The following is a 25,298-nucleotide window of genomic DNA, read 5'->3' on the forward strand; positions in this document are numbered from 1 at the left end:
ATAAAGTGTCAAAACAGTTGTTTATTATAGTTTGCTGTGTTTTGAATAAATGTGTGTGGACAATTATCCATCCATCCATCCATCCATCCATCCATCCATCCATCCATCCATCCATCCATCCATCCATCCATCCATCCATCCATCCATCCATCCATCCATCCATCCATCCATCTTCTACCGCTTAGTCCAATCAAGGGTCGCGGGGGGCTGGAGCATGGGAGGAAACCAGAGCACCCGGAGGTAACCCACGCAAACACGGGGAGAACATGCAAACTCCACACAGAAAGGCCCCAGAAATTGAACCCACGACCTTCTCGCTGTGAGGCAACAGTGCTAACCATTAAGCCACTGTGCCGCCGTAGAAAATTATTTTTTGCTTTATTTTTTTCCTTGCCTATTTTTGATTGTAAACCTTTATTACACTTATAAAACACAACAAAAACATATATATTCTGAAAGCACAGGTTGCCCTGAAAAAAACAAACAAACTTGATTGTGTGATGCAGGGAGAGCTGTTAACGGCAATAGCAAAACATTTATGCCAGGCGAGTGAACTGTCCAAAAAATGCCCTCGGACCCCAGACAGTTAATAATCTAGAGACCGTAACCTGAGTAATATTCCCACCAAATTTGGTGCAAATCTGTCTAGCTGGTTTATGAGTTTCTTTTTACATGTTCACCAAAACCTAGGTAGCCGAGCAATAAGGAGAATAGTGAGGGAAGCCACCAAGACACACACACAACTCTGATTGAATTTTAGGCTTCTGTGGCTGTTACTGGTGAGGCTGTGCAAAGGGCAAATTTGGCCTGTTGCATCACCAGTTAGAGCTTCATGGTGGAGTTCTGAACGTGAACATCAGAAGCAGGATGAGGACCAAGAAGATCGGGAGTTGCATGGGTACCACGGATGCAGTGTAGAATAGCAGGAGGAAGGGAGGGAGAAGGAGAAGGAGAAGATGTAGCAGTAAGAGGCATTTGGGGAGCACAGTTGGGAGGTGGCAGAGGAGAGGACGAACAGCTGTCTGCATACATAGAGAAGGAAACAGGTCAAATCTCATTTTGAGTCTCCCATGTGCCATCCAGCAAACTGCAGCTCAACTTTCAAATCTTTTCAAATAAATTCTTCTCCACTCCACTATGATGTTATGTAACTACTGATTCAAAATACAAAACTTAAAATTCCACTAGTTTTTCCATTGCAGCCAGAGACAAAATTACGGTGCATCCAGAAAGTATTCACAGAGCTTCACTTTTCCCACATTTTGTTGTTAATTCTAAAATGGAGCAAATTCAGTTTTTTCCTGCACAGCACCCATAATGAAACCAAGTAAAAAGTTTTTAATTTTTTTTTTTTTTTTTTTGCAAATTTATTAAAAATAAAAACCTAACAAATCACATGTTGATGCACCTTTGGCAGCAATTACAGCCTCAAGTCTTCTTGAATATGATGCCACAAACTTAGCGCACCTATCTTTGGGTAGTTTTGTCCATTCCTCTTTGCAGCACCTCTCAAGCTCCATCAGGTTGGATGGGGAGCATCGGTGCACAGCTATTTTCAGATCTCTCCAGAGATGTTCAATCGGATTCAGGTCTGGGCTTTGGCTGGGCTACTCAAGGAAATTCATTGATATCTTGGCTGTGTGTTTAGGGTCATTGTCCTGTTGAAAGATGAACCGTCACCCCTTTCTGATTTCGAGAGCACTCTGAAGCAGTTTTTCCATCCAGGATGTCTCTGTACATTGCTGAATTAATCTTTCCCTCCATCCTGACTAGTCTCCCAGTTCCTGCTGTTCAAAAACGTCCCCACAGCATGATGCTGCCACCACCATGCTTCACTGTAGGGATGGTGCCTGGTTTTCTCCAAACATGACACCTGGTAGCCACACCAAAGATTTCAATCTTTGTCTCAACAGACCAGAGAATTTTGTTTCTCATGGTCTGAGAGTCCTCAGGTGTCTTTTTGCAAACTCCAGGTGGGCTGCCATGTGCTTTTTCATAAGGAGTGGCTTCCATCTGGCCACTCTACCATACAGGCCTGATTGGTGGATTACTGCAGAGTTGGTTGTCCTTCTGGAAGGTTCTCCTCTCTCCACAAATTTATTTTTTAATAAATTTACAAAACTCCTACAAAAACCTTTATCACATTGTCATTATGGGGTACTGTGTTTAGAATCTTGGGGGGAAAAATGAATTTCATCTATTTTGGAATAAGGCTGTGAAAAAAAATATGAAAAATGTGAAAAAAAAATCCAGCACTGTGAATACTTTCTGGATGCACTGTAACTCATTTCAGAATGATCATGTGTGTCTTGGTGGCTTCCCTCACTGATCTCTTTTTTTGCATGGTCACCCAGTTTTGCTTACTCCAGACATATTTACCTTAGAGTACCATGGTGTTTGTGTTTCAAAATGATGTAAATGAAGTCCAAGATATATTCAGTGAAATGTTCATGTATCCATCCCCTGACTTATCTGAAGAAAACTGGATGTACCCCACCACTTGCCCAATGACTACTGGCGTAGGCTGTCGTGCCCTCACAACCCTTGATTGAAGTAAGCAGGTATAGAAAATGTATGAATGAACTCTGTAGTCCTCTAAATGTGGACCCTGTCATTAAAGCCACATTTCTCACTTTGGTGATTTCCTTCCTGTATATTTTAATCTCTGGAGTCAGATTATAATGAACTACTTCCTGGTGTTCAATACTAATCTGATCCATTGAGGCCAGCAGGTGTGCACATTGTGATAGTTTGCACTAATGAAAAGATCTGAGCACAATATGTAGGTCAGCGTGCCTCTCTCTCTCTCTCTCTCTCTCTCTCTCTCTCTCTCTCTCTGACTGACTGACTTGTATCTAATGTGTGAACTGAGATGAGGAGGTTTGTCTCTCCTGGTGTTCCTCTTGAATCCTGCAAAGCAGCTTCACACATCAGGGAGCACGTGCACTCAGACTGCCACATGCACTCAGACAGCGAGAGATAGAGAAGTGCTTTTCTCTCTTTCGCTTTCTTTCACCAAATCCACATTGTTCTTTAGGTTTTCTCTGTAATAATGAATTATGGAATATGAAGTGTCCTATTTTCAGATGCTGTCTGTGTTCTATGAGTACACTGTGTGTGTGTGTGTGTGTGTCCGTTGTACAAACAGCACAGTGCATGCACATATGTGCCCTGGTTATGTACATCAGTGTGCACAGAATATGTGCAGGAGGAGAAATTTGTAACCCTGCCTCCCCCCTTTTTTTACTCAATGTGCTATTTTCAGTCACTGGCATACTTTAGCAAGTCATAGCAGCCATTTCACTGTATCATCTGCATATGACTTGACCCTATGTGTTTCTGTAAACATTACTGTGGAGTTTAAAAAAAATAAAATTTTAAATAAGGAATAATTCATTAATTTTGTTTATCTATTTATTTATTTTGCAAGAGAGAGAAAGAGAGAGAGATCAAGAGATAGCATGTCTATTTTTTATCGATGGCTGCATGCACTTTATGGTTTACCTCATCCTGTTGAGATCACACACCTTTGCACCACACCAGTCTCAACCCTCATCTGGTTTAATATTTTTTACTAAAACAGCCCTCCTCATGGCTTTCCAGTCCCACTTTCTCAACTAACATCCACCAAAGCCTTAATTATTTCAGCGCTGTCATGGATATTTTGGTGGCTTCCCTTACTCGTCCCATTCCAGCATGGTTACTCAATTCTTTAAAACTGCCTACTTGACACAGATTTACCATACAGTGCCATACTGTTTCTATTTATTAATGATTGATATAAATTAAGTCCAAGATGTATTCAGTGATGTGGAAATGTCCATGTATTCATCCCCTGATTCGTCTCAAGAAAGCTTTCTGTAAAAGTGATGATTTAATCCTCCTCCAAACCTTTTCTGGAATGTGTTGCAGGCCTTAAATGCAGGAATGGATGTATATGGATATAAACCATACTGTGAGAGATGAAATAGAAATGAAAGTCAATATATGGATCACTGTTTTCTTAATTTGTAATTCCACATCGTTTCAACTTTTTCTGATTTGGGGCTGTATATCCTGCTTGCCTGTGGCCTATTATTAGAAGACATAATAATGCTTCAATTTCATGTTGCAACAAGAGAAATCTGAGATTTCTGACATCTTCCAATCTGGATCCGGATCACCTCCAAAATTCAGTGAAGTCTTCCATGCCCTAATATCTATCTGTGGTGCAAATTTGGTGAGAATCCATGAAGTAGTTCTGGCATAATATTTCAAAGCCTAAATAAAGTGAAATCTGGATCCAGAATCTGAATCCAGATCACCTCCAAAATTTAATGGAGTCTTCCATGGCCTAATATCTATCTGTGGTGAAAACTTTATCAAAATCCGTGCAGTAGTTTTGACATAATCCTGCTGACGCTCAGACAAATAAATAAATAATAAACAGCGCTTATATTATTACATCCTTGACAGACCTAATAATTTACTTCAAGCATGGACATGAATCAGAGTGCCTCGGTTTCGCGTGGAGTCATGAGATCAATGGACAGAGGTGTTTTTGTTGATGTCGATATCATTGCAGAAGAATGAAGGCTCAAATTTTTAGGGTCCCGGTGCTGCCTGTGTGGCTGTATAGTTATGAGACTTGGTCTGGTCGCAAACCAGTGACCTGAGGCGATAACTGGATGTCTTTGGTACTGGGTCTCTTTGGAGGATCCTTGGATATGACTGGAATGACTTCAAACGAGGTTGCTGATAGCCGGTGGTGATAATGGAGAGAACAGCAGATAAACAGCACCTCCACGTAAAACATAAAACAGCTGAGAAAAGACCAGTAAACTCAACCGTGTTGTGGAATATCCTGCTGGGTCAAAATAAATGCAAATAATTAGAAAAAAATATGCTCAAATTAAAAATAGGCTCAGAGAAGCAGCGGACAAACAGCACCTGCGTCCTCCCAGAAAGACCCTGAACTTATCTGGTATTTCCATAATCGCCTACACACTGTGGACTTTGCCACACTGCACTGGACTGGTTTTCATTGTACCTTACCAACAGGACTGAGTATCTCAGCTTAGGAAATGCCAGGTCCCTACAGCCCCTGTCTCCTGTGATGTACCTCAAGGGTCTGTCCTTGGCCCATTACTGTTTATTTTGTACATGCAGCCTCTGGGTGGTGTCATCAGTAGGCATGGCATCTCATTCCACTGATATGCTGATGACACACAGCTGTACTTAAGGGCAGATCCAAACCCATCGTCCTTTCAGGCACCTTCCTCCTCTTCATTATCGCCACCTCTTTCGCTCCCCACCTGCACTTCCTGCCTGGAGGAGATAAAAGCATGGATGAGTCAAAACTTTCTTCAGTTAAAGAGCTCCAAAACAGACGCCATACCAGTTGGCACCCCCCATCAGGTCCAGTCACCCACTATAGCCACCATCTCCTATTCCAGTCAAGACATCTCTCTTTCAACTATTGTTAACTAACCTTGGCATGAGACTGGAACCTCACCTCACATTTGGCAATCACATCAAACACCTGTTTAAGGCCTGCTTCTTCCACCTCAGAAACATCTCCAAGCTCCGCCTCTCCTTCACCCTCAATATTGCTGAAAAACCTGCCTTCGTCACCTCTAGGCTTGATAACTGTAACTCCTTGTTGTTTGGGATCTCTGGTAAAAACCATCAAAGGCTCCAATACATCCAGAACAGTGCAGCTAGAATTCTGATGAGATTACGTAAACAGGAGCACATTACACCTATACTCCATAATCTTCACTGGCTTCCCATCACCTACAGAATCCATTTTAAGATTGCTCTCATCTCCCACCAATGCATCCATGGCAATGTCCCCCACTTACCTCAAAAACCTCCTCTCTCCCTACACATCCTCCTGTTCCCTCTGTTCATACAACACTAATCTCCTCTGTCCCCCTCGCTTCAAACTTCACACTATGGGAGACGGGGCCTTCTGTTCAGCTGCCCTTCATGTATGGAACTCCCTCCCTGACCTTCTGATGGCTCCACAAACTGTTGAAGCTTTTAAACGAAGCCTTCAGATGTACCTGTTTAGGCAGACCTTTTACAGCTCTCCATAATTTTAAATTGTTAGCATCTTGGCCTTTTTATTCCATTTTATTATCCATTTTAGGTTTTATTCCATTCTACTGACTGTTTTATGTAAAGATTTTCTGTTTTTAATCTCTTGTTTATACTTGCTTTTCCTGTAGCACTTTGAGTATTTTATTAATAAAAAGTGCATTATAAATAAAATGTATTATTATTATTGATAGAATACGAGCGGTTACTAAGACAGAGAAGAGGATTATCACTTGCATTGTGAGGGAGCTTCAGCTTCGACATTTTGGCCATGTGGCCCATTTCTCTGTATGTGATCCAGCACGCAGGTGCCTGAGCGTTGAGAACCCCAGGAGCTGGAGAAGGCCAACGGGGACGCCCACGTTTCACCTGACTGCAGCAGATGCATGATTATTTTAGAGATATGGGAATGGATCGGTTGTCTGCATGGCTGGTTGAAATCCAGAAGCTAAGGCAGTTCTGTGTTGTCATGAATGTGGTGAAGTGCAGCACTAGCACTTGCGTTCAGACTTGACTTGACTTGCACAGGGTGTTTTTTTGGGACATTCTGTTTCAAAAGGATGATTGCATCACAGTAATCACCACCGTTTTCCCCATGGCGCCAAGTGACATTAAACATGTTTCTTTAACTGAAAGAAATTAGATAAATAGAGATGAACTTCAGTTCAGTGACCTTTATGTCATTCTTACCCAAATGAAGTGCAGGGATTCTGTGTGTGTTTGTGTTCCACTGTAATTTACTGTGAATTGCAAAGACACAGGTTTGACTTTGTGAGTGAAAAAGCCCCAGTGAGCCTTCAATTACAGACAGGATCTCAGAGACGTTTAGCCATGAAGTGTGAACGAGAAGAAGAAGAAAAAAAACAAACAAACTGGCAGGATGACAAACGAGCTGAGGGGATCTGTCAGAATGACACTATGGATGAAAACACCATGAATTCTAGAAAACACAGACAGATGAAAGGGGGAAATTAACAAAGAGATGGAGAGGGAGAGAGATGCTGTGAAGGAGGAGGACCAAGACAACAAAGCAAAGAGAGAGAGACAGAAAGAAAGAGAGAGAGAGGCAAATGAGAAAGGGATCAAAGATAAGAGAGACAGGTGAGGAGTAAAAAAAATCAGTGCAAGAGATACAGCAAAGAATGAAAGTCACTGATGTGAAATGATTTGAAATTGTATCACCTCTTACTAATTACATTATTATTACAGGTAGCGTATTTCATCACTTTTACAGCCACTTAAAAAAGTACATACAAGAACATTTCCAAGTCATTGAAGATCTCTTGAAATTCATTTAAGTCTATCAGTAATTAATGGAAATATTATGGCAGTTTATTGTAATTTTCTTTAGAGCATCAGTGAAGCTGTAACAGGTGAAGCAAAACACAAACAAACAAACATAAACAAATGTTTTTGTTTGCCGCTTCCACCACACCACAGAGTTGGACTGGTGCCACTGACTGAACGGTCCCCACTAAAAATTGGTCCCCCCCCCCCGGCTTCACTGCACATGTGTCATTTTGGAGCTCAGCAGCGTCGTTTCTGAGCGTCACCAGCGTTTTGCTGATTATCACCTCGTTTTTGCTTAAAACTGCACTCCAGTCATCATCTATCTCAGTGACAGATATCTGAAGCTTTTGTACAACAATCATTTCCACATAAATTCAGCATTATTTCATAATAAAAGATGGGGGACCGATCAGAGCGCAGCAGCCTATGTCTTTTCAAAGTGTCGCCGATTATCGCCTCATTTTCTGCTTAAAACAGCCTCATTTCTGCTTAAAACTAACTTTGGAAAAATTTAAGAGGTTTTACATTGTCATCTGATGGTCAATAATCAGATTATTCCCTTTGATTGCTTTGGGTGAAGAGAGTCCATCTCAGTCTCATACCTTTTGGATTGAAACAAAACTTATTTTGAAGTTGCGTTACTCACATTTTTAAGGCAGCGATTGAAATGGATTTTAAAGCTATAGGGCCTTTCAAATTTCACAAAACTCAGAAAATGTAGTTTTTACCAAAATCCAGGCATTATAATGTAGGTTTATTTTTGTAACATGTTGCAAAATTACAGCTTGTTTTAATGAAAAGGACATATTTATCTGAGGGGAAATTCCATAGTGATTATCATCTTTTCCGTCATCACCATCATGCAGACTAACTACAGGAGGAAGTGCATGTTTGATGATTGAGATTACCTGTGACCCATCTGACATTAACATCCATAAGACATCTTGTAAATCATGTTCATATCTACCAAATGTTGGTCATAGCACCTGATCCCTTGAATTTCTCCCCCTCAGGGGTTGAAATTCTAAATGGTTTCCAGACAGCATGACTTTTGATCGTATCGGCAATATCATATTATGAATCCCTTATCTAAATGCTAAGAACTAAAATTATAGTAGTGTCAAAGAAAATTATTTTTATTGCATAAATCTTAAAAAACCCAGTGGCACTATACCTTTAAGTAAAACCACCTTGATGACTATATGACAGTGCCCAGTGTGAATATGTGATGTATATGTGTTCCTGGTTCCCAGGTGTTGTACTTGCAGCAGTCCGAGGTTACCAGGGAGCGGGTGTATGCTATGCATCAGACCAGCATCGATGGGGTGGAGGACATGTCAACACTGGCAGAACTGCACGAGGCTGCCATCATGCACAACCTGCACCAGCGCTACCAAAAAGACAACATCTATGTAAGCATATGGTTTCATTCAGTCATGTGCATGTTTGTGTGGGACTGTAAGTAATGTATGTGTGCCCATGTGTGCTACGCATGTGTGTATATAGTGTTCATGCCTTGTGGACCCTCTGCTCATCCTGTAATCTGGCCATGCTTTTAGTGGGAAACACTAATGATCTCATCAGACCGATGGACTGTGAGTGAAACAACAGAGAAAAGGCAAGAACATTATAGAGACAGTGATGGGGGGAAGTGTTCATTCAAAATGTTACTACTTGTAATGTATGGATGTATATATGTATATGTGTGTGTGTGTGTATATGTATATATATATATATATATATATATATATATATATATATATATATATACACACATATATATATACATGAGGTCTATTAGAAAAGTATCTGACCTTATTATTTTTTTTCAAAAACCATATGGATTTGAATCACGTGTGATTGCGTCAGACAAGCTTGAACCCTCGTGCGCATGCGTGAGTTTTTCCACGCCTGTCGGTTGCGTCATTCGCCTATGAGCAGGCTTTGAGTGAGGAGTGGTCCAGCCCCCTCGGTGGATTTTCATTGTCAGGAAATGGCGGAATGATTTGGGCTTTTTTTTCCATCAGAATTTTTTCAGAAACTGGTAGAGACTGGCAGCTGGAAACCATTAGAAAAATTTATCTGGCTTTCAGTGAAAATGTTACGGGCTTGGTAGAGAATAAGGAGTGTTACTGTCACTTTAAGGACAGCCCCCAGTGGCTGCGGGGCGCGCCGCGCTCCGAAGCCGCCATCGACAGGCTGAACGACCATTTCATTTCTAAACGGATGGCTGTCTGGATCCGTGACCATCGTGTGCCATTTCTCTAGTTATCACAAGAGCTGGACATCAACCATTTTCCGGCAGATTTCACTTTTAACAAGAGATTTTGTCATGGAAAGCCGAGCGGAGGCTTTGCGCGTCACGATGGATTCGCTACTGGAGCGAGTCAAAACCACCTCTGTTTTGTTCTCACAGGACGGCTTTGAGATGGCGTTCAGACAGCTGTCGGTGGTTTTTCCATCGAGTGATTATCCGAGAAATTGTGGATGTGCCTGGACATGCCAGAACATGCCCTGTGAGGCTTCATCACGGCGTTGCTTTGCGCCATGCGGCACCGCCGCGGCGCGCAAAGCCTCCGCTCCTCTTTCCATGACAAAAACTCCTGTAACAGTGGAATGTGCCGTTCATTTCCAAACTGGACGCTATGTTTTATCCGGGACGTTGTCTGACTAGCACAGGAATTGTGAAAAGACGTGGACATCAGCACTTTTTTGGCACATTGAGACAGACATGCAGAGGAATTCCGTGCGTCGCGGCGGTGCCGCATGGCGCAAAGCAACGCCGTGATGAAGCCTCACAGGACATGTTCTGGCATGTCCACGCACATCCACAATTTCTCGGATAATCACTCGATGGAAAAACCACCGACAGCTGTCTGAACGCCATCTCAAAGCCGTCCTGTGAGACCAAAACGGAGGTGGATTTGTCTTGCTCCAGTAGCGAATCCATCGTGACGCGCGAAGCCTCCGCTCGGCTTTCCATGACAAAATCTCTTGTTAAAAGTGAAATCTGCCGGAAAATGGTTGATGTCCAGCTCTTGTGATAACCAGAGAAATGGCACACGATGGTCACGGATCCAGACAGCCATCCGTTTAGAAATGAAATGGTCGTTCAGCCTGTCGATGGCGGCTTCGGAGCGCGGCGTGCCCCACAGCCTCTGGGGGCCGTCCTTAAAACGACAGTAACACTCCTTATTCTCTACCAAGCCCGTAACATTTTCACCGAAAGCCAGATACATTTTTCTAATGGTTTCCAGCTGCCAGTCTCTAACAGTTTCTGAAAAAATTCTGATGGAAAAAAAGCCCAAATCATCCCGCCATTTCCTGACAATGAAAATCCGCCGAGGGGGCTGGACCACTCCTCACTCAAAGCCTGCTCACAGGTGAATGACGCAACCGACAGGTGTGGAAAAACTCACGCATATGCACGAGAGTTCAAGCTTGTCTGACGCAATCACACGTGATTCAAATCCATATGGTTTTTGAAAAAAATAATAAGGTCGGATACTTTCCTAATAGACCTCGTGTGTGTATATATATATATATATATATATATATACACATTAGGGGTGTCACGGTTTGTGTTGGTGTTTAGAGGTCACAGGGTTCAGTATGAGTTCCGTCTGAGCAGCACAGAGTTGCTGTCAGACACTTGAGCACTGTGAGACAGTGGAAATGTAAACTTTTTCATGAAATGTTTTAGGAATTGATTAGACCTCTTGTTATTCGCGATGGAATGAAATTTCTGCGCAGTGCGTTAAGAGTTTTCTTTTTGTTTATGTCGCACATCTGCAGCTAGACTCCTTTCAATATTTTGTCAAGTTTAAGTTTGTTTTATTTTTGTGCAAATGACACCATCTCATAAAACCTCACTTTGTATAGATTTGAAATCATTGTTTGCAGTGTTGATATTCGGCGGCTATCTCATCTGTGAAATTTTACACTAATTCGTATAAAACGTTGATTGATAAGTTGGTGGTGTTTTCTGTCTAAGGGCCTTGTCCCAATGGGGAGAGGATTAATTGCGCATGAATTGAGTACACAAATTACGGGCATTCATTGTTGTCCGCAACAAAAATGGCTAAAAATGACAAATGTCCCAGTATGAATTATGGATATATTGTTGTGTGGGCCGCTGAAGAGGAGGTACTGCTGGCCCACCACCACCAGTCGGCGCCCTGCTTGGAGTGCGGGCTTCAAGAATGTGAGGGCGCCGAGACAGAGTGACAGCTGTCACTCATTTACACCAGCTGTCAACAATCACCGTCATCTCTATAAAAGCCGGATCATTACTCCACCTCCTCGCCGAGAAATCTACTACCGTCGAAGGTAATCTTCTCTGCTGTATCTAACGATATTATTATCATTATTATTCTGCTTTGCAGCCGTGTTCCTGCATCTCAGTCCCTGCTGGAGTGGTATACAGTGAGAGTCAGCAACGTCCTCGCCTCTCACTCCTCCTAAGGAAGCGACTGACAGGAGCTTGCACGTTTGTTCTTTATTGGAGGTGGAGGTTCTCCCTCCCGAAGGAACTAGTTCCAAGGATTACTGGGTGTGTGGATACACACTCACCTTAACTGTTTTGTCATCCTCTGCCAGCAGTACCAGGGTCTGCAACAGAAGACGGTGACCACCTGGGGACTCAGGACTTGGCGGCTCCGGTGTTCTTCAGGCCGTTGGTGGTGGAAGCTGTGTGGGTCCCGTCTCTCAGATCGCCAGAGGTCTCCTATCTTCGAACCTGCCCGCACGTCACCTTGTGTACAATTGGCACTATCTGTATCTGTATTTAGTTGTGCGATTCACAACATTAAATTGTTACTCTTTGTCTTATCCATTGTCCGTTCTTTTGCGCCCCCTGTTGCGGGTTCGTGTTACGACCCTTTCCCAACATATATTAACAATGTATAGCGAATATATGATGAACAATCACGGTTGTATAATGCATGTAATGAGGAAACGGATGCGACGCATTGAGATTATCACGGCAGTATTAAATCTGTTATAAACATAGGAATAAATACTGTAACAGCTGCACACAAGAAGGAAAAAAACACGCAACTGTTTTATCAAGCCTTGACAATGTAAACAAGTCAAATAATTACCTTTTTAGACAGCTCAAAATGCTTTCTGCAGCTGGAGCTGTGCACACGCGCGCGGCTCCAGCTGCAGCTCTGATTCAGGAGGTAATTAGAGCCATATTCAACAGCCAATTTGCAGAATAAAATGATTAATCCTCCACAAAATAATTATTTTATATAGGCAGCATCCAGCGCAGAGCGCGTTGCAGCCGGTAGAACAAAGAACGGCGTCCAGCTGTGAACACAGCGCATCTGATTTGCATCTGCCGCAAATCAGATGCAAAGCAGACATAATAAAAACGATGTATTCGTGGCCAATCTGTATGCAGTCATTACAACTGATTTTAGTTCTTGATGTGGACATGATGGGCACGCAAAATATCTGTTTTACACACTGTCCCAGTCCGCTGCCAAGCCGCAAATCCCTGTCAGTTGCGGATATCAGCAGATGACGGCGAATATACAACGCATAGATTGTGTATGTATTGAGTATGTGTGGAGTATGTAAGGCGGATGTCATCCGCAGCCAAAATTCTGTGCAGCTCAAAAATCCTGGTAACGGAAAAACGTGCCTCTGCAGATAATTGCGGACGTGTGTGGGTGTCGGCCGACTCATACAAGCACGTTTCACGCATATTGCGGATGTTAAGTGAATATGAGTCAATTTTGTGCGCAATCCATTTGCAAATCCTCCTAAACGCCAGTGGGACAGGGCCCTAAGCTCGAATGAACACTGATGTTATCCAGGGACAGCAATTCAACACAAATGTGTATTAGTACACTTTCACTTTCAGGTTCATGTTTCGGAAGATAAAGCTAAATTAACCATTTCCATTTATGGTCCCAAAGTTTCTGATTGGAATGTTTCCTCTTTTTGCCTGAGACACACAGACAGCAGTCTGAGGGGTGTGTCCATGCCTCTTACACTGAGGATCTAGCCACGCCTCCTGCACAGAGCATGAAAATAGAGTGATACATAGTCTGTGGAAATGAGACAAAATGTCAGTCACTTCCAAAAACAAATAAGGAAGTGTCTATCATACTGCGCAGTCGTACCATGCAATTCTGTGAACCAAACCATCACGTGTACGGTTGTACTGTTGTATTGTTGCTGGCCCACTCTCCAGGGTGACTCCTCCTCTCACAGTCTGGCAATCCCATCTTGGTGATTGGCTCCAACCACCCAACAGGATAAGTGGATACAGAAAATGGAGAGTTAAAAGGATTGATGCATGTTTCAATGTAATGCTTGTTTAAGTCTATTAGATGTTTAACATACATTTTAGGATTGATTTAGTGCCATCTAGAAAGTCAACATCTGTTTTAGCACTCAGTGAAAGTCAATTTGCAGACTTGAGCGTTGCTTGAAATCGATACTCACATTTAACATTAGTTTGCCTTTACCTGCAAAAGGGGGTTTTTGTTGTTATTTTTTGTTAAAAGTCTGTATATATGGTGTGTTAATGCATTTTTCACCCCTTTGAAAACTGCTAATTCAACAGTGTACACACACACAGATCTCTCTGTTTCACCGTGTATGTGCATCTAGCCGTGTCCTTTTGTGCTGTTTGATGTAGATGTAGGGCACAGACTGCACAGAGAGGGTAATATAACACAGTGGAAGAGATGCTGACCTCGGGTGTTTTTGTTTCATGAGCAGAAAGATTTAAAGCAAGGTGACTGTCACAGCATTCACAGATAGTTTGAAACAGAAAAGCAGCTGTCCTCCTTAATAAAGGCTGAATGATCTGTTCTTCGCAGCATCATCGCTCTAACGTGCTGGAATAGTTTGCACTAAAGTTAAAAATGTGTTAACTTTCAGACTAACATTGGCAGCATTCTGGCAGCTGTGAACCCCTACAAGCAGATCCCAGGTCTCTATGATCTTGGGAGAGTGGACCTGTACTCTAAACACCATTTAGGTGAACTCCCTCCACACATTTTTGCTGTGGCCAATGAGTGCTACCGATGTATCTGGAAACGCCACGACAGCCAGTGTGTCCTCATCAGGTGAGTTTTTACTTATCAGTCACACTACATTCCTGTCACAGTCAGCTCTATCTATCTCTGTCAACAACAGTAAGACCCTTCGGCTGCTCCCCTGTTTTTCACCCGGGGTCACTACAGTAGATCCGAGGGGGGTCTGCATGTTGATTTGGCACAGGTTTTACTCCAGATGCCCTTCCTGACACAACCCCATAGTACACAAAGAGTGGGCAGGGGTGGGGTTTGGACTGGAAACAATCGCACTTATCCGCTTGGCCACCACCGCTGCCTATTGATATCAACAGCACTTTCTGCATACTGGAATACAACAATAATGTATAAAAGAAACCTAGGCATTCAAAATAATAAACAAATCAGTGTCAAATCCCATTAAAATGATTGATAATGAGATTATAAAATATTAATTCTAAATCTATTTATGATATTTAGAGTATTTAATTATTTAAATACTCAAATAATTAAAATATTTAAATAATTTTATTAACTACATATAGATGTAAAAGTTGAGTATAATTGTTTATTTTTATAATAAATGATTTAATTAATTACATTACTAATTATCATGTAATAATTACAAACAAGACAGCAATTTATATATTATACAAATTAAGTAATATTAAAAATGAACAATGCAATTATATTTCCATGTACACACAGACCACAGAATGAATGAAATAACGTAAATAATATCTGGCATTTGAATGTAAGCTTTTCTGTTGCTGCAGTAACAGATACAGAGCTTATTGACAGTCGTGATTAAGATTGAAGAAATCTATGAGTGTTGGTAAATTCTGAACATATTGTTATTGATTGTCAGCTCTGGCATCTCATTGTGCTTTTCTGTTTGTTTCTCACTGATCCTGACTGCAGAAGACAGAGAACTAGTGGAATAACTCCAAAGCTATTACACCTACTAAAACATCTAGACTGTTAGATATGACTGAATGTCCAAGAAGGTCACAGAGTTTAAATAAAACGGGGCTGTGTTTGTGCTGCAGCGGTGAGTCCGGGGCGGGGAAGACCGAGAGCACAAAACTGTTACTGCAGTTCCTCTCCCTGATGAGCCAGAACTCAGTCGGAACTCCTCCGTCAGAGAGAAGCACTCGAGTGGAGCAGGCCATTGTACAGAGCAGGTACACGTATAATCCTCATTCTGCCCAAGTGCTGCTGAGCAAATCCTGCAGTTGTGAAGTACGAACTAGCAGGTGAATTTAGTTAAAAATGTACTAACTGCTGTTTTAACAGTCCGATCATGGAGGCGTTTGGAAATGCAAAGACTGTGTACAACAACAACTCCAGTCGCTTTGGGAAATTCATCCAGCTTCACTTCTCTGAGAGCGGAAACATCCAGGGAGGCTGTGTGATTGACTGTATCCTTATTTCTGCACAACACTGCATCACATGTTGCAGTATAGTTCTATTTGATTTTTGTTTTCTTATGTGAATATGCAACAGGAATATTATTTTTATATTCGCTACCTTAACTTTTGCATCATGGTAAACAGGCTTAAAAAATACATAAAAGCCCACAAAACATTGCAAAACAGATGTAATGTGTATGAAAGAAGTACATTTGAATAGATGACTGATTAAACAACCGTGTTTCGGTTGTCGTTTCCTTCACTCTCCAACTTTCAGATCTACTTGAAAAGGTAACTCGCTCCTGAAGCTGCAGTCGCTCACATATCATGTTTGAAACAATTTGTCTGCACTGCAAAAAACATAGTGAAGAAAGGTAAAAATGAACCTTTCTGCATTGCTTTTTTGATAGAATCGTGTCGTGCGACAAAACCCAGGAGAACGCAACTACCACATCTTCTATGCTCTGCTGGCAGGAACTACAAAGGAGCATAAAAGTAACTCATTCCACCGTTATCTTTTTAGTTACCATTATTTTATTTCATTTTATTAAATGTGTACATGTTTGCCTTTATGGGATCAATTCAAAATGATGTTTTCATATTTTAAAATATTATTCGCAGGACAAATTAGAGATAAAAAATAATAAATAAATAAATAAATTTATTAATGGATCCTAAAATGGAGTATGTGAGTGTGTGCGCATTACATTTCCATACACAAGTGTATATTTTATGTTGGGGAAAGTGTAGTGACACGGACGCACAACAGGGGGCGTTAATGAACAGACAATGGATAAGCCAAAAAGTAACAATTTAATGTTGTGAATTGCACAACGGAATACAGACAATAACAGTTGAGGAGTACAGTCAATCATACACAAGGTGACGTGTGGGCAGGCTCGAGGATAGAAGACGTCTGTCCAGAGAAGAGCCGGATCCCACACGGCTTCCACCACCAACGGATCTGAAGAACACCGGAGCCGCCAGGTCCTGAGTCCCAGGTGGCCACTGTCTCCAGCTGTCGGACCTGGTACTGCTGGCAGAAACAGAAACAGTTAATGGTGGGTGTGTGAATACACACCCAGTAATCTTTTCTTGCTCAGTTCCTCCGGGAGGGAGAACCTCCAACTCCAGAAACAGAATCACCTGTGCAGCTCCTGTCAGTCACTTCCCTGGAAGGAGTGAGAGGCGAAGACGTCGCAACTCCCACTATCCGCCAATCCAGCTACAGACTGTATCCACAGGATGAACGGCTGCACACAGAACAATATTTAGTCTTGATAAGTTACAGCAGAGAAGGTTACCTGAGTGGTAGCTGATTTCTCGGCGGGGAGGTGGAGTTGCAGTCGGGCTTTTATGGTGATGTGGATGATGAGTGACAGCTGGTGCTGATGATGAGTGACAGCTGTCACTCTCTGTTGCTCCGACGCCCTCTCGTGCTTGAAGCCCGCACTTCAAGCAGGGTGCCCTCTGGTGGTGGTAGGCCAGCAGTACCTCCTCTTCAGCGGCCCACACAACAGGACCCCCCCCTCAACGGGCGCCTCCTGGCGCCCGACCACGCTTGTCAGGGTGTCGGGTGTAGAAATCGGCCAGGAGGGCCGGGTCCAGGATGAAGCTCCTCTTCACCCAGGAGCGTTCTTCAGGTCCATACCCCTCCCAGTCCACCAGGTACTGGAACCCCCGACCCTTCCGACGGACGTCCAGGAGCCGACGCACGGTCCATGCCGGCTCCCCGTTGATGATCCGGGCAGGAGGCGGCGTAGGTCCAGGGGTGCAGAGTGGTGAAGTGTGGTGAGGCTTAAGGCGTGACACATGGAAAACAGGATGAATCCGCAGTGAAGCTGGCAGCTTCAGCTTCACTGCGGCCGGACTGAGGACTTTCATGATGGGAAATGGTCCAATAAACCTGTCCTTGAGTTTCTGTGATTCCACCTGAAGAGGGATGTGCTTGGATGACAGCCACACCTCCTGCCCAGGCTGGTATGCAGGGGCCGGGAACGCCGGCGGTCTGCATGGGTCTTGGCCCTCGTCCGGGCCTTTAGCAGGGCAGAGCAGGCGGTATGCCACACCCGACGGCACCTTCTGAGGTGGGCCTGGACCGAGGGCACCCCGACCTCTCCCTCCACGAGCGGGAACAATGGGGGCTGGTACCCTAAACACACCTCAAACGGGGAGAGGCCGGTGGCAGACGAAACTTGGCTATTGTGGGCGTACTCGATCCAGGCCAGATGGTTGCTCCAGGCCGTCGGGTGCATGGAGGTCACGCAGCGGAGGGCCTGCTCCAAGGCCTGATTAGCCCGCTCTGCCTGTCCGTTCGTCTGAGGGTGGTACCCGGACGAGAGACTCACGGTGGCCCCCAGTTCCCTGCAGAAACTCCTCCAGACTTGGGAGGAGAACTGAGGACCACGATCCGACACGATGTCCGATGGTATCCCATGCAGACGCACGACGTGGTGGACCAGGAGGTCTGCAGTCTCCTGGGCCGTCGGGAGCTTCGGGAGGGCCACGAAGTGGGCCGCCTTGGAGAACCGGCCCACTATCGTGAGGATGGTAGTCATGCCCTGGGATGGCGGGAGGCCCGTGATGAAGTCCAGGCTGATGTGGGACCAGGGGCGATGAGGCATCGGTAAAGGCCAAAACCGCAGCTCTGGCCTCTGGTGGGACGTACAATCTGTTCCTTGGGCCGGTCCCCGGGTCCGGGTCTCATGCCAGGGCCTCCCGGACGGTCTTCTCCACGTCCCAGGTGAGGGTGGCCACGACAGTGGACTCGGGGATGATGGTTTCCGTAGGGTCCGACAACTCGGCCTTGGCTTCCTCTTCGTGCACCCGGGACAGGGCATCAGATCGTTGGTTCTTGGTCCCAGGGCGGTATGTGATCTGGAAGTCAAAGCGCCCGAAGAACAGTGATCAGCGGGCTTGCCTGGGGTTCAGACGCTTGGCGGTCCGGATGTACTCCAGGTTCCGATGGTCTGTGAAAACCGTGAATGGTACCGTCGCTCCCTCCAACAGGTGTCTCCACTCCTCAAGAGCCTCTTTCACCGCCAGAAGTTCCCGATTGCCGACGTCATAGTTCTTTTCAGCCGGGGTCAACCTGCGGGAAAAGTAGGCACAAGGATGGAGAACCTTATCGGACTCCCTGCTCTGGGACAGCACGGCTCCTATCCCTGAGTCAGAGGCATCCACTTCAACTATGAACTGGCGATTTGGATCAGGCTGTACCAGGACCGGTGCAGTCGAGAACCGGCGTTTCAACTCCCTAAACGCGGCTTCACACCAATCTGACCAGGTGAAGAGAACTTTAGTGGAGGTCAGGGCTGTCAGGGGGCTAACTACCTGACTGTAGCCCTTAATGAACCTCCTGTAGAAATTCGCAAAACCGAGGATCTGTTGCAGTTTCCTACGGCTTGTTGATTGGGGCCAATCTCTCACCGCCGCAACCTTAGCCGGATCAGGGGCGACGGAGTTGGAGGAGATTATGAACCCCAGGAAGGACAAAGACGTGCGGTGGAACTCACACTTCTCGCCCTTCACAAACAGCCGGTTCTTGTTGTGTGGGCCGCCAGAAGAGGAGGTACTGCTGGCCCACCACCAGAGGGCGCCCTGCCTGAAGTGCGGGCTTCAGGCACGAGAGGGCGCTGCCACCATGGACACAGCCGGGGGTGACAGCTGTCGCTCATTACCTCTTGACAGCTGTCACCCATCTACTCAACATCATCTCACTCCATAAAGACCAGACGTCATCTCCACCTCGTTGCCGAGATATCATACTTCATAGGAGGTAATATCCTCAGCCTTTGTGGAAATATTGAGAATCTGTTTATTGTGAGTGTTTGCAGGAGTTCCAGTCCTTTTGTGGAGGCTGTGCAATACGGCACTCTTTTTCCTCTGAGGACGCGCTGCAAGTATTGAGTGAGAGGTGGAGGTGGCATTCCCACCGTTGTTGTTACTGGGTGTACACACACCCACACTTGACTGTCTTTGTTCTTCGCCAGCAGTACCAGATCCGACAGTCGGGGACGGTGATCACCTGGGAATTCGGGACTTGGCGGCTCCAGTATTCACCAGGTTCTGGGGCGGCGGAAATCGTGTGGTTCCGGCTCTGCTCAGGACAGACATCTTCTGTCCTCGAGCCTGCCCACACGTCACCTCTGTGTATTGACTGTTATGATATTCTGTGATTGTCTGTATGTTCGTTGTGCACATTCACAACATTAAATTGTTACTTTTTGGCTCATCTATTGACCGTTCATTTGCGCCCCCTGTTGTGGGTCCGTGTCACTACACTTTCCCAACAGTTCTCCCACAACCACTGCAGGACCTGACGTACATGCTGGACATGAGTCTCAGGGTCCGGAGAAAAGATGAGTATATCGTCTAGATATACGAAGACAAACCAATGCAGGAAGTCCCGCAAAACGTCATTAACCAAAGCTTGGAACGTCGCGGGCGCATTGGTGAGGCCGAACGGCATGACCAGGTACTCAAAGTGACCTAACGGGGTGTTAAATGCCGTCTTCCACTCGTCTCCCTTCCGGATCCGAACCAGGTGGTACGCATTCCTAAGATCAACTTTTGTGAATATTTGGGCTCCATGCAGGGGCGTGAACACCGCATCCAACAGAGGTAACGGGTATCAGTTGTGAACCGTTATTTCGTTCAGCCCTCTGTAATCGATGCATGGACGGAGTCCGCTGTCCTTCTTACCCACAAAAGAGAAACCCGCACCCATCGGGGAGGTGGAGTTCCGGATCAACCCGGCAGCTAAAGAGTCCCAGATGTAGGTCTCCATTGATTTGCGCTCCGGGCGAGAGAGATTGTACAGCCTGCTGGACGGGTACTCGACGCACGGGATCAAATTGATAGCACAATCGTACGGTCGGTGCGGGGGAAGAGTGAGTGCCAGATCTTTGCTGAAGACGTCAGCAAGATCGTGGTACTCCTCAGGCACCGCCGTCAGATTGGGGGGAACTTTGACCTCCTCATTAGCTGTCACACTGGGAGGAACCGAGGATCCTAAACATTCCCGGTGGCAGGTTTCGCTCCACTGCGTCACAACCCCAGGCGGCCAATCAATCCGGGGATTGTGCTTCACCATCCAAGGAAACCCTAAAATCACTCGGGAGGTAGAAGGTGTTACATAAAACACAATCTCCTCCCTGTGATTCCCAGACACAACCAATGTCACTGGCTGTGTCTGGTGTGTGATTAGTGGAAGAAGGGTGCCATCTAGTGCCCGTACCTTCAGAGGTGAAGGTAGAGCCACCAGAGGGAGCCCTACTTCCTTTGCCCATCTGCTGTCCAGCAGATTCCCTTCCGACCCCGTGTCTACTAGTGCTGGGGCGTAAAGGGTTAGATCCTCACTTAGGATCGTGACTGGGATTCGTGCGGATCTATGGGGTTTCCCCGCATGCGTGTTATGGCCCACCCTTAGCCCAGCGTCTAAGGACGGGCGTTGTAGTTTGACCGCTTGGGGCAGTTCCTCTGTATATGCTCGCTCGAGCCACAGAAAAAACACTCCCCGCAGGCCAGACTCCGTTGTCTGTCATTTGATTTCACTTTGGCCCTGCTCGTGTCCATAGCTTCATCAGCAGGGGGAGCTGTTGCCACACGGAGCTCTCTGGTTGTGGAGCGTGGGGACGGCGGCACCCTTTCGGACCCGGAAGGAAGAGGGACGGCTCGTGCCCGGCCACGCCCCCCGCCCTGCTCCCAACGGTGTTCCTCTAATTGGTTATCTAATCGTATAACCAGGTCGACAAGCCCGTCAAATTCCCGCGGTTCCTCCTTAGCCAGCAGATGCTCCTTCGGGACCGGAGACAGTCCGTTTATGAAGGAGGTGCGGAGTGCAACAGTATTCCAGCCGGACCTCGCTGCCGCGATGCGGAAGTTGACTGCATACTCCGCTCCACTCCGGCGCCCCTGTCTCATTGACAGTAGCACGCTCGAAGCGGTTTCGCCTCTGTTGGGGTGATCAAAAACCTGTTTGAACTCCCTCACAAACCCAGTATATGTTGTTAGGAGCCGTGAATTCTGCTCCCAGACCGCTGTAGCCCAGGCGCGTGCCTCTCCTCGAAGCAAATTGATGACATAAGCCACCCGGCTGGCGTCTGACGCGTACATGACGGGACGCTGTGCAAAGACGAGTCAACACTGCATTAAGAAGTCCGTGCACGTCTCGACACAGCCTCTGTACGGCTCCGGAGGGCTTATGTAAGCTTCAGGGGACGGAGGGGGGGGGTCGTTGAACGACCAGTGGAACGTCTGTATTGGGCACATGACCAGCAGGAGGAGGCGCTGCAGCAGCGCCCTGAGCGTGCGCTTCCACCCTGGCGGTGAAAGCCTCCATCCTCCGATTGAGAATAACATTCTGCTCGGTTACCAAGTCCAACCGAGCAGTGAAAGCGGTTAAGATGTGCTGCAGCTCACCTAACACGCCTCCTGCTGGCCCCTGTGCACCTTGCTCTTCCATTGGCTGTTCAAGTGATGGTTGACGCCCCTCGGGATCCATGACATTGGCCGAGAAATCCTGTTGGGGAAAGTGTAGTGACACGGACCCACAACAGGGGGCGTTAATGAACGGACAATGGATAAGCCAAAAAGTAACAATTTGTTGTTGTGAATTGCACAACGGAATACAGACAATAACAGTTGAGGAGTACAGTCAATCATACACAAGGTGACGTGTGGGCAGGCTCGAGGATAGAAGACGTCTGTCCAGAGAAGAGCCGGATCCCACACGGCTTCCACCGCCAACGGATCTGCAGAACACCGGAGCCGCCAAGTCCCGAGTCCCAGGTGGCCACTGTCTCCAGCTGTCGGACCTGGTACTGCTGGCAGAAACAGAAACAGTTAATGGTGGGTGTGTGAATACACACCCAGTAATCTTTTCTTGCTCAGTTCCTCCGGGAGGGAGAACCTCCACCTCCAGAAACAGAATCACCCGTGCAGCTCCTGTCAGTCACTTCCCTGGAAGGAGTGAGAGGCGAAGACGTCGCAACTCCCACTATCCGCCAATCCAGCTACAGACTGTATCCACAGGATGAAGGGCTGCACACAGAACAATATTTAGTCTTGATAAGTTACAGCAGAGAAGGTTACCTGAGTGGTAGCTGATTTCTCGGCGGGGAGGTGGAGTTGCAGTCGGGCTTTTATGGTGATGTGGATGATGAGTGACAGCTGGTGCTGATGATGAGTGACAGCTGTCACTCTCTGTTGCTCCGACGCCCTCTCCTGCTTGAAGCCCGCACTTCAAGCAGGGCGCCCTCTGGTGGTGGTAGGCCAGCAGTACCTCCTCTTCAGCAACCCACACAACATTTTATAGTACAGTTAAAATCTTAGGGATAATTTAATATGGTCTCAAAGTGTAGATTCTGCAATAAATAAATAAATGGTGGCCCTATAGCTTAGTAGTTAGCACTGTTGCCTCACAGCAAGAAGACCCTGGGGTCGCTTTCTGCCTGGTACTTGTTGTGTCTGCATTTCCTCCCACAGTCCAAATAATAATACAAAGAAAAAAAATGCTAAAAACAAACAAAAAACTAAACAAAAAAGTGGTATATATACATACCATTTACCAGATTAGCCTAAAGAGTTGGGCTTCCATTATGGTTAGACTTGGGTTCAATCCAGTCACACTACCTGTTCTTGTACAAGATATTTCATTGGCATCATCCTGGTCCACCCTGCTGTAAATGGGTACCACCCATGGCGGGAGAAGTAACCTGCTATGGACAGACTCCCAATCTAAGGGGCATAATAAGCGATACCCTTTAACGCTGAGCTGTCCCATGCTTTTACAAGAACATTCATTCATTCATTCATTCATTCATTCATCTTCTACCGCTTAGTCCAATTAAGGGTCGCGGGGGTTGGAGCCTATCCCAGCAGCCATAGAGCGCGAGGCGGGGTACACCCAAGACAGGACGCCAGTCTGTCGCAGGGCCACAAACAGACAAACACAGACACACCCACACACACACACCTACGGACAATTTAAAGATTCCAATCCACCTAACCAGCATGTTTTTGGATGTGGGAGGAAACCGGAGCACCCTTGAGGAAACCCACGCAAACACGGGAAGAACATGCAAACTCCATACAGAAAGGCCACGGGAAGTGAACCCACGACCTTCTCGCTATGAGGCAACAGTGCTAACCACTAAACCACTGTGCTGCCCTTTACAAGAACATAATGTTGCAAAATTCTTTACTCACTCATTATTATACTTTTTTGTTGTTATTGTTTTGTTTTTTGTGAAACTAGGCTACAAATCATCCAAATAATCATCTTTGTATTAATCTGAAAGTCTTAATTTCCTTAAAGTAATACACAAAATTATTGAACCTTAGATTAAAAACTAACATTTGAAAGCTTAAAATATGGTTGTTTGCTAACATTCTAACAATGAAAAACATTTTAAAAAACTACATTTATACCAAAATATTAAGCTGCCTAAGACTTTTGCACAGAACGGTGCTACTTGTACGACAAATATCTTCTCTACTGCTTCTCTGATTTTTTTTTTTTTTTTTTTACCCCCTCCTGTCTCAGGCCAGTACTACCTGGAGGACTCTCCTGAATCATTCCACTACCTCAGCCAATCGGGATGTATGAAGGACAAGAGCCTGAATGACAAAGAACTGTTTAACAGCGTTATGGTTAGAGACTTATTTGTTGAAGATCTAGTATTTTTCAGGGATGTTAATGTCTACCATAGAACTTTGGAGGCTGTAATGACCTCGAGCACCAGCTTATTCTAATATTGAATCTGAGTAACCCGAATACAATAACTATCACCTAATCTATTTATCTGTGTTCCTTAATGTAGGAGGCGCTGAAGGTGTTAGAGTTTACTGAGGAGGAGATCAGAGACATGTTTAAGCTGCTGTCAGGAGTCTTACAGTTGGGCAATATCGAGTTTATGACTGCAGGAGGAGCCCAGATCACCACCAATCAAGGTTTGTAAAGTTTGTCCGAGAAATTACGAAGTGAGATAAATGTGTAACCTCTGCGTCTCTGCAGTGGTCACTGATGCCAGCGAGCTGTTAGGGCTGGATGCCTTCCAGCTGTCTGAAGTCCTGACTCAGCGCTCCATTATCCTCAGAGGAGAGGAGATCTGTTCTCCGCTCACCATTGAGCAGGCAAGAACACACACTCCCCATCGATGTTTGCTTCTCACACATTCTCATTCTGACAGCTCGTCCTTACTGCTGCAGGCCGTGGATTCCCGTGATTCTGTTGCCATGGCATTGTATTCCCAGTGTTTCTCCTGGATTATCCTCAAGATCAATCAGAAGATCAAACGGCAGGAAAATTTCAAATCCATTGGAATCCTTGACATCTTTGGTTTTGAGAACTTTGAGGTCCGAACTGTGAGCTGTTTTGTAAATTTCACATACTTGGTTGTGGACTGTGGAGTTTCCCATCAGTCAGACCTCCAACTGTTCTTCTGCATGTACATGCATACAGATGAGATACAGATTT

General features: G+C 45.4%; 1 protein-coding gene across 1 annotated transcript in view; it reads left to right on the forward strand.

Annotated features, from left to right (window-relative positions):
- myo10l1 (myosin X, like 1) overlaps positions 1-25,298 on the forward strand; it is a 178,515-nt gene that overhangs the window by 112,545 nt on the left and 40,672 nt on the right. Inside the window, exons 5-12 of the mRNA XM_034195095.1 lie at positions 8,625-8,783; positions 14,272-14,459; positions 15,455-15,589; positions 15,702-15,826; positions 24,366-24,472; positions 24,643-24,772; positions 24,837-24,955; positions 25,031-25,186. Coding sequence (XP_034050986.1) covers positions 8,625-8,783; positions 14,272-14,459; positions 15,455-15,589; positions 15,702-15,826; positions 24,366-24,472; positions 24,643-24,772; positions 24,837-24,955; positions 25,031-25,186 — 1,119 coding nt within the window. The remainder of the gene's footprint in view (positions 1-8,624; positions 8,784-14,271; positions 14,460-15,454; positions 15,590-15,701; positions 15,827-24,365; positions 24,473-24,642; positions 24,773-24,836; positions 24,956-25,030; positions 25,187-25,298) is intronic.

This window comes from Thalassophryne amazonica, chromosome 19 (genome assembly GCF_902500255.1).
Source record: "Thalassophryne amazonica chromosome 19, fThaAma1.1, whole genome shotgun sequence".
Classification (NCBI taxonomy): Eukaryota; Metazoa; Chordata; class Actinopteri; order Batrachoidiformes; family Batrachoididae; genus Thalassophryne; species Thalassophryne amazonica.